Source organism: Hydractinia symbiolongicarpus, chromosome 5 (genome assembly GCF_029227915.1).
Source record: "Hydractinia symbiolongicarpus strain clone_291-10 chromosome 5, HSymV2.1, whole genome shotgun sequence".
Lineage (NCBI taxonomy): Eukaryota > Metazoa > Cnidaria > Hydrozoa > Anthoathecata > Hydractiniidae > Hydractinia > Hydractinia symbiolongicarpus.
This window is the reverse complement of record NC_079879.1, coordinates 20,728,690-20,738,791: the sequence shown is the minus strand read 5'-3', so window position 1 is coordinate 20,738,791 and position 10,102 is coordinate 20,728,690. Positions and strand designations below refer to the sequence as shown.

The 10,102-nt window shown below is 33.8% G+C and overlaps 1 protein-coding gene across 1 annotated transcript; it reads right to left on the bottom strand.

Annotated features, from left to right (window-relative positions):
- Positions 1-679: 679 nt before the first annotated feature.
- On the bottom strand, positions 680-2,072 carry LOC130645268 (transcription initiation factor TFIID subunit 11-like). Its single transcript, XM_057451198.1, has 5 exons — positions 1,983-2,072; positions 1,723-1,777; positions 1,478-1,552; positions 1,005-1,133; positions 680-926 (listed from the first exon to the last, which is right to left on the bottom strand). The coding sequence occupies exons 1-5, from the start codon at positions 1,983-1,985 to the stop codon at positions 769-771; spliced, it is 420 nt and encodes a 139-aa protein (XP_057307181.1). The 5' UTR covers positions 1,986-2,072; the 3' UTR covers positions 680-768.
- Positions 2,073-10,102: the final 8,030 nt, after the last annotated feature.

Here is a 10,102-nt window from a genome sequence, read left to right as displayed (position 1 = left end):
GTCATTGAAATTGAACATTTTCCAGCTTTCATAAATTTTAAGAAATAGCAATTCTAGATTGCTAAAATATTCATATCTTTAATTTCTTCTAAATAAACGCATAGAACATTTATCATATTGTAGAGCGCACCCACTGAACCCTTTTAAACATCAGCATTTATCCAAATTTAGCTCTTTTTTCAAAATTGATGCAGATAAACGTCGCTATTACATTGATGATATCCTTCGATGCCTCAAAGAATTCACAACGGTACAGAAATTGCTTATCCCAAACCGAGTCTGCATTGTGCAAGTCTAAATACTGTGATAAGTTAATTAACCACTGATCGCCCTGAAAATGGTCGTTTCAACTTGTTCCTCACGTTTAGCAGAGTAAAAATAAGTGTATTATTTTTGTACTACTTTGTAGTAAGCACAGCAAGGCTTTGACCGATATAAGTAGTCAATCGTGGTGAGTTAATAAGCAGTTTTGAAATGGCAAGAAACTCCTTTAACAACCGTTGAGATAGTACGCAAATAAGTTTCTGTAAATAACTAACGTAGTGCAATTTAAAATTTAAGATCAATATTAACAAAAACTTTTAATCAATTGATTGAACTTACTGTCCTCAAAGATGTGATATATTGCATCCCTACTGTTAAATCTACCCCTTTACCATTTTAAAGATTGCAAAAATGCTAAAATTTTAGCATTTAAAAATATACAAGCTTTTCTTAAACTGGTTTTTCTTGTACAAAAAAGATCTGCATTTACAGTGTACTTAATGTTTAGTGCTTTTTAAAGCTAAATCGACGGCGATAGTGGGAACGGCGACGGTAGTAAGAACGGCGACGTTTAGGCGTTCGTCGACGGTAGTACGATCGTCGACGGTAGTAGGATCGTCGACGGTAGTAGCTGCGGCGTCGTCGACCAAACCACAAAGGATCTAAATTTAAGGTGGAAGAATTAAAAGTAACCAAAATTAGCAGTCTGAAAAATTTTTTTTTTTTGTTATTAATGTTACCTTTAGCATTTTTCGGTTCGTCCTCTTCATCTTCGTCTCTGTTCATAACATCTTGCCTCTCTTCCCCTTCCTCATCATCATCATTATCATCATCATCGCTATTATCATCATCACTATCAATGTCCTCAGCTATAAAAGAAGCAACAACCTTATGCACAGTTCATCAATGTATTTATGTGTTTTCTATGTTAGTTTGTTATAGTTTTCCTAAGTAGTATGCCACTTTCAGAGTCTGCTTTTAAATATTTTAGTCTTCAAAGTTTAGGTCTTTTCTGCAATTCAAAAATATTTTTCACGTAATAATATTTATGATAAATTAAAACGTTATTCTACAAATATTAAACTAAGAAATACTGGGATTCCAACTTTAAGTTAGCGTATATTCACATCTCAGCCTTTAACCTTTATTTTCCAGAGACTGAGTAGGACAAAGACGCCAAAAGCCTGTTCAAAACTAACAGCGGTAATTTTACCTTTTTCAGGGCTCTTGTCGTCTGCATCTTCGTCCACAACATCTAGTTTGTTCTTGTTATCATTCTCGCTTTTCGCTATAAATAAAAAAACCTTTATTAAGCTTATTCTTTTCCAGTTCTTCAAGATCTGTAATCCGGTCCTTCCCAGCAGAGCAAACATTGTTTTTTGTTATACTTAAAGCCAAAGAGAAAGTACCTGGTATACAAACAGAGGAAAATTTATAGAAATTTATGTCAGCACATACCTGCTAATAGAACAGCTACAAGCCCAAACAACATCAATAACTGTAAGAACCTCATCTATATTTGTTAAAAAAGAAATTTATGTTGCTAGAAAAATATATAAACTTTACGAATATTGCTTCATCTTTATAGTTTGTTCCATTGCCTTGTTACTTAGTACAAAAAGAAAGAAAAAATAAATAACCATAATACGCCAATGAATAGATGTAAAAAGGGCATCCAATAGACACATCGATGGAGGTACCTACTGCAATGTACTTACCATGCAAAGTGACACCTGTTTCTTACTACGAATCTCTCACTGATCGTTTTAAGGAGAATCATGCTCTTTTATAAGTACGTTCCGAAACTAAATATTGCTGAGTAATGATCCCTCTGATTATGTCGATCAGGGGGTAGAAATTACGAAACAACTTTTATTCTTATTAACATAAAAAATAACCCCACGTTTATTTATTTTATTATAACACCACTGTATTGTATATATCATTCTTAAGTATACGTACATATTTAGGGCTTAACAAGAGGTATTTGTTTGTACATTGCTGTTATTTTTAATCACAAAATATAGTGCGATGTTCCTCCGTGATAATCATTTGATAGATACTTATCTAATCTGATTACGTACGAGATGCTATCACGAGTGTAATTTGGTTTCTGTAGGAATGTCACAAACTTCAGTGTTTGTTGCGCGAGTGTTTTTTTCGTGCAACTTAGGAAGTTAGAACTGTAAAATAAGAAAATACTGTAAATTGCCGATTTTATACATTATTTTTAGTGCTGACATTGTAGAGTATTATTGAAATGCAAACGGGTTCTGTTGTGTTAAAGCCCTCAAAGAGAGGGGAACAATTTACGCATAGTTGATTTTGATTCTTTTTTTAAATTCTGACAACCAAATAAAGGTTAATAATTAACTTATTTTCTCTTGTTCTACATCATTCACATGGAAAAACCCCAGCAAGTGCTCGAAAATCCACAAAAAGTCCTAAAGATAGACCTTTTGCTGCTTGCTTGCGTCGGTTGTTTTGTTCGTCTGTTTATTCATTCTTCGATAAAATCTTATAAGAATGATGAACAAAAAGTAGTAATGAAATTACAAATAACAAGCTACAAGTGTAAAATATAGTTTCAAATAAAAAAAATAAAAAATAGAAGAAATAGAATAATACAAGAATAGTTAAAGCGGTCTTTCTTTCTGCATTAAAAGTTTGACCATGTTGGATGACTTGCGTATGAATGCTAATTATTCCTCTGGGTAACGGAAGTTGATTAGGATCGTATAGTGAGCAGCTATTTTTAATAAAATAAAAAAGGGGTCGTTTAAAATTTAAATTGTGGCGATCTTTGCAGATTCCTACGTCACTGAATTATATTACAGTACACTTAGCAGCTCTTGGGGCATGACAATTCGAAATTATTTTCACTTCCAAAACAAACTGCACAGTCAAAAGAGTATTTTAAATATTGTGCAAGATTTCTTAATTTGATACGTGTGACTTAAGTTGTCGGGCTAAATAATAACAATGGACGTTCACTTTTTAAGACGTGTTAGGTAATAAACATTGTTTCTGTATTCAGTAAAATTCACCAAAAGTTTCACATGACGTTGAAATTAGCTTTTTACGCTGCAAATTCCAATATTTTTAACTAGCTTTTTCAATAATGATAACTACCTTTTAAATTTAGTCTAGTCATTTTCCCTTACATTTCTAATTATGCAAGACAACATCTTCTTTCACACTGCGAGTTTTTTCTTTTATTTTTACCCAGGAAAGCCTGTTGGTTTGTCATGTCATAAAGCAAGTTTGCCCAATGTACACTGAACAAATCATTCTAATTACACTCGCCGACAAAATATATTAAAACAAGTTTGCAAATTTCGAACTTCCTCCCCACAAGAAGTTACATATGCCCTTCCTATACTAAAGTCACGCAACTTCAACTTGTCAAAGTTTACTTCCGTAAACTTATGATCTTTGGTTTGGTCCTAACTCTTAAAATGTGCCAACAGTTGCCAACTCAGTGTGGTCATGGCTAAAAAAGTGTCATTGTCTTTATATTTTTGTGAGAAAATGTAGTTATGTACTTAGTAAATCACATTTTTACATTTAATTAACCCTTTCTTAGGACCTACCTAGCTAATGGAAAAACTTTTCGAAAGGAAATCTCATAGCTCTTAAAACTAGCTAGCATAAAACCAGGTAGGTATCTTTCTGATTAGTAGTATCTATCAAATAGGTCTAGCTAATCGTTTAAAAATAGGTTGCCGGTTTTAATTTTAGCAAAAGAATGTACGTTTTTTTAGATTTATATCAGATGAGGGGTAAAAAATAGGAGAGCCATTATGTTAGTGGACGATTGAAGTTATATTGCTTCCAAATAATGATGGCATGCCACAAACACCGATAAAAAAAATTGGCTAAAAGTCCTTTTTAGATGACAGAAATTGATGAACATTTGTCTGCAAGATTTTAACTTTTATGTCAGATCAGTAAACACTAATGTGAAACCACAGGAAATTAATTATTACTTAATTTTGTGTCTGATTGTTGCTGATAACAAATTTTTTTGCATCATTCTTATGGTTAAAGAAATGCTATTTTGAAAACTTTAAGAACATTTGGCGGCAAAGTTAAAAAAACCTAAGAACTGTGATTTAGTTGCATGTTGCTGTTAAGACAGTAGTTATGCCGCAATGATTAACTAAGTTTCTCAGACGAAAAATCGAATCGTAATAGCACAGATGTTGTTTTCGAAGTTTATAAAATCGCCTGCTCTTATACCCACGTAATACTTAAAAAATGAATAATCTTTCGAAACAACTAATGTTTACACACGTCCATCTACAAAGGAGTTTATTGGTTTAGTAGTTTCCTTATTTTTAGTTTTTGTATAACAAAAAGTTCAAATTTTTATTTTACTCTGTCCTCTGCAATTCCGTGTTATTGCCTAAGAAGGCGTGCAAGTAAAAACATGGGAAATAAGATATATGAAAAAACAACGCGTCCCATCTCTATTATTATAAGAACAAAGAAAACTATTTACAATTAGTAAGTTAACAAATATCTGTTGGTGAGGAAGTAATTATATGCTTCTTTGGTTCCCAAAGAGACGTTTAGTAACCAATCCTGCTTCCCTACTGGTTAATATTTAATCAATACATATTGTGCCATCTTAAATACTGTAGCTAGGAATAAAAGGAACTATTAACAATTAGTAAGTAAACAATAATTTCTTGGTGAGGAAGTAATTATATGCTTATTGGGTTCCAAAAGAGATGTTGGGTAAACATTCTCGCTTCCTGGTAAATAGTTAATTAGGACACTTATGGCATAGACTAGATACTAGCTAGAAGATTATTTCAAACATTAAATTATCTATATATTTAACTTATTTTGTCTAACCCAATGTCTAACCCAATTTCTTTAAATGCAGCCTTTCGAATGTGTTGCCTACATAATATATGAACTCAGGGGCGTAGGCAGAAAAAAATTAACCTTAGTCGAACCATTGACCCGCAGGGTCAACATCGCACCGCAGATGCGATAATAAGCAATTAGGGGTTTGGGGGCGTTGTGAGCCCCCCCCAACGCCTTTTTACGCCCTTTAAGCACTGAAACGCCAAAAACGGTTCTGTGACTACGCGATAAACGTTAAGTATTGATTGAATTGATCGAAAAAGGTCATTGGAGGTCATTGAAAAATAACCAAATCAAAATCTTCTTTCTTCATAAATATAATAAAAAATTCAATATAATGAAATGGAACCATGGACAAAATGCCTTCATACAAATCATTGAAAACCCTCGTGTTAATAATACGTTCCACACATCGTGTTACAAATATTAAAATTATGGGCATAGTTGGGATTATTAGTTAAATAAGGAACATTCTTGCGTAAAAATTTTAAACTACTTTTGGAAAATTTGTAAAAATATGTTACGTTTGATTCGATTCATCATGTTTCAGAAATAATGTACAAAGCATGAATTACAGACAACTAAATTTAAGCAATGAGAAGAACAAGGATATGTATAAAGCTAATCTGTTTTGCTTTAAAATGTTAGCATGACAATTATCAATTTTAACAGATACATTGCCAGCATCGTCATAACATTGACCTTATCAATTCTGTATATATATCAAGAGAAAGTTCATAAGGTTTTTAAAATGACCTTTGAAAAAGACAAACCTGAGAGCCTTCACTACAATGAATAAACCTTAAGACGTCCTCTCGCAAGTTACAATGGGAAGAATAATCGTGATCACTGAGGTGTGGAGCTTGTCGTAGTGAGTGCCTACATTATATTTCCCAATACCGTTAAGAAAACCTGAAGAGAATGCATCTACCAAGGTTCTGCAGATAAAACTTGTTTAGGTTTAATAGGTTTAGATTTAGAAATCCCCTTGGCGAAAAAGATTTTAAGTTAAAAATTTGCTTTTTACAAATGGAAGAAGTCTTGTCATTAGTGCTAGAAGTACCACGTTGATTAACTAACGTTTTGGTTAATGCAAAAGGAACAACTTCGAGATGATACACACGTTTCCTTTTTCTTTTTTTTTTGCTTTGTTGTCATAACATATGACAACCTAGCTTAAAATATTGAACAGAACGCTCTAACGTAGCTTTACTCAAACTTAAAGAAACTGAAGGGATTAGGACGTATATTTATAACAGTATTTTTTACTGACATACTCATCCTGTATATAAATTCGGAAATAAATAAATAAATAATAGGTTTAAATTGCCCGAATGTTTGTCATTATCGCAAAATAAAATAGATACTGGTTGTAAATTTTTATTTGAAGGCAGATGAGGAAAAATCTTCTGATTTAAAACCGTCTTGAATCATAGCTGACCACAATCAGGATAAAAAGTTAAAATATTTCTCTTAAATAAACTGTTATAAAGGCTTATAAGAATAGCTTTATTCTGTATAGCTACAAGATCTGCTGTCTACACAGAGTTACAGAAGAGGATGAATAGCTAGCTAACTGAAAACTTGAAAGTGCTTTCTACACAGGAAAACAAATCTGAAGATTTACATACAGATACAAAAATTGGATGGTTCGAGTATAGAGAATTTTCATGAAGCTCTATACAAGTTATAAAGCTTAATACGGACCCACGCTTGACAGCAACATCATGCCTTCTTCACCTTCACAACTTCGCTAGCCTTGTTTTTTCTTGTTTTGTTTTTTGACTTTTTGTGTATGTTCCATAGCCATATATGGAACGAATTTTTAACCTCTCTGCGAAATTTACTAGCCAATAGGATGCGTCCAAAATGACCATAAATGGAAGACACAAGACCGTACATAGGTATAATTTTCGCAGGTAATCCTGCGAAAAAGACTATCTGCGAAACAAAGTAGAAATTCAACACCTCAGCCTGCAAAACAAAGTGAATACTGTTATATCCTGCGAAAACGACGTGCAAAGCGCGAAGCTTGTGTGTGCCGCCCGGGAAAAGATTTGTGCCGGATGCACCATTGGTGCGCCCATCCATGTGTTGGCGTTGGCGGTGGAAAAAACGACGTGTTGAAATGAAAAAAGTAGGTCAGTCGACCGCAGAGCCTGACTGACGCTGGCTACGCCCCTGGAACTTTCCTATTTCAAAAAAATATATAAATATTCATAATGGCGTTCATTTCTGCGACTCTTTTGTTTGCATAGCCAGAAATATGTCACGATTTCAGTCGAAACCGAAGGTACAAAAGATAAGGGAAGTTGTCAAATTCATTTGATTTTACACTTTTTTTCCGTTTTTAAACATCTATCAGCATAATGAGCATAATATAATACACAATGTAATATAGCAATGTAAATATTTACTATTATTATATACCCGTAAGCAAAAACAGCCATTGAATAAATAATCGTATTCCACCCGTATTATTCAATGCTTGTGACGTAACAATAGTTTTGACAAAACATTCGTAAACGCATGTTTTGATTTTATCCTTTCCGCCTCATTAATTTTTATCGTAATTAACTGTGTTTGGTTGTTTCTTAGTGGTCCGTTTTCTGATTGGTCGATTTTCAAACATGTGAAATGGGGGGAACTTTTTTTGTCGAGAAAATTCTTTTTACAAAAACATCAAAACTTTCAACATTAAAAAAAAAGAAATGAACTTTTTGTCTCTTTGTACCGTGTCGATTTGAACAACATTTCGAAAACATGTCGATTTCACAAAAAAATGTTCCGATCTACACTATAAAATGAAACGAAAACAAAACAAACACAAAACAAAATAAGTAATATTAATTATAACAATCTCTTTTGGGTATATAATAAAACATATATACAATAGGTAAACATAGGTTATTGGATTTATTAACCCTCGGTGATATTATATTCAACTCCGCTGCGCGTCGTTGAATATAAATCACCTCGGCTTAATAAATCTCAATAACCTAAGTTTACCTATTGTATATCTACTTATTATTTTTGAAGTTACAAGAGAACTACGAGAAAGTAATGCTTCGAATAAACGCCCGGGACGTTTATTAAACTTTAGGGGGGGCGTTTAAAAGAGGGGGGCGTTTATTAAATTTTTTACACTTTCTTCTTTTTGCAGTTTTTAAGGATACAACAACTTTACAATATATCTAGTTCATTGTCATCTTTGTCAATAATATTGAAGCCAGGCGAAGCATCAGCCACATCTTCTTCTGTTATCTCGAATGGATTTTTATCTAAATCCTTATCGGCGAAGTTCAACATTTGATTTTTCAGTAATTCTCTACCAGCTTCACATTTTTTCCTTTGTTTGAAACAAGAGATCGTCAATCGCCAACGCTAAACCACACAATTTCATTGATTTCGCCAATGTTTCATTCGTTATATTCTCCCATGATTTAATCACCCATTCCACAATTAATCTTCTAGGGACAGGTTTCATGTTTCCAGCTTCGGTATAAGCATGCTTTCCATTTGCAAGCCAATCGTCATAAAATTCTTGTATCTTCCCTTTGAATGGCTTATTCCAGGAAACATCGGGGGCTTGAATATACTTGGTACATCCACCTGGAACAATGACAGTTTCAATTTTGCCATTTGTTAATGCTTTCCTAACCTCATCCGTTAAGTGAGCTTCAAAAGAATCCCAAGGTAGGAGTCGTTTTTGGAACGAAAATTGACCTAATATTTCCTGGTACCAGCGCCTGGTACCATGTCAATTGTTCATTCATCCAACCGTTGGCTGAACTTGCGACCGAACATTTTCGTTTAAATTCTTCATGGAGGGCTTTGCTTTCTTTTTTAGCTCCTTTAAACACAATGAAAGGTTTCCATTGGCTTCCATCTGCTTTAGCTGCCACACATACAGACACATGGACCTTGTCATGTCCAGTTGATTTCATGGGAACCTCTTTCGATCCTGTTTTTTCAACTGTTGTATTTGAAACCATGTGATTCCAGACAGGAGTTTCATTCGTAGCAATTATAGCAGAATCGGGAAAATTGTACTGCTTTTAAAGTCGACGTATATGCAAAAAATATGACACAATGCGATCAATCATATAGGAGGGATCTTTCTGAGCTGTCGTCGTTTTTCTGCGTAGAGAGAATCCATGCCTCCGCATAAATTTCTCACATCATCCACGGCTTGCAACGAAAGAATCTTGGATGGCAGGGTCATCGTTTTTTTCATCAAACATGCTTTTAGCCTTCCACATAATCATTTTGCGACTCACGTGCAATATTTTACTCCTTTGATCATACACCCAATGTACTAAATTATCTTCTTCATCTATGCATTTTTTCCCTCCACCTTCAAGACATTGCCTGTTTGATTTTGTTGAGTTAATTTGCTGAATATCTTTTTTCCATTCTCTCACACGCTTTGGTTCAACATTGAAACGGGATGCAGCAGCTCTATTGCTGTTTGTTTCAGCATATTCACAGACCTGTCTTTTGAAATCCATAGTAATAAGGACGCCGTTTTTTCCTCTTGAGGATGCTAAATCACTTACTTTTTCAGCCATCTTGACAAGAAAATTTTCAAAACATGCAATAAAACTTGTTTGTTCACTGCTCACTGCTTTTTATTTTCATCAGCATGTAACACATCACACATCAAGTGACCTCAAGAAACTTTTTCAACACAATAGTTTTACGACACCTGTTCACAGAAATTAATTTTGCACATTTTCTGCACACAAATTCAAAGCATTTTTATTTGAAAATAAATTTCACTCTTGTTTGTTTTCGTTAACACAGAAAAGTGCAGAGAAATATAAGTGAATCATGTCCCGAGTTATGCTATGGAAAGAGTTTATAGTTTGTTATAAGACTGAAGTTTCATGTATCATTCGTGGTCACCATGTTTACAAGGAAGTATGGGATGCTGTGATAGGAGAAATTCTTGACGCGG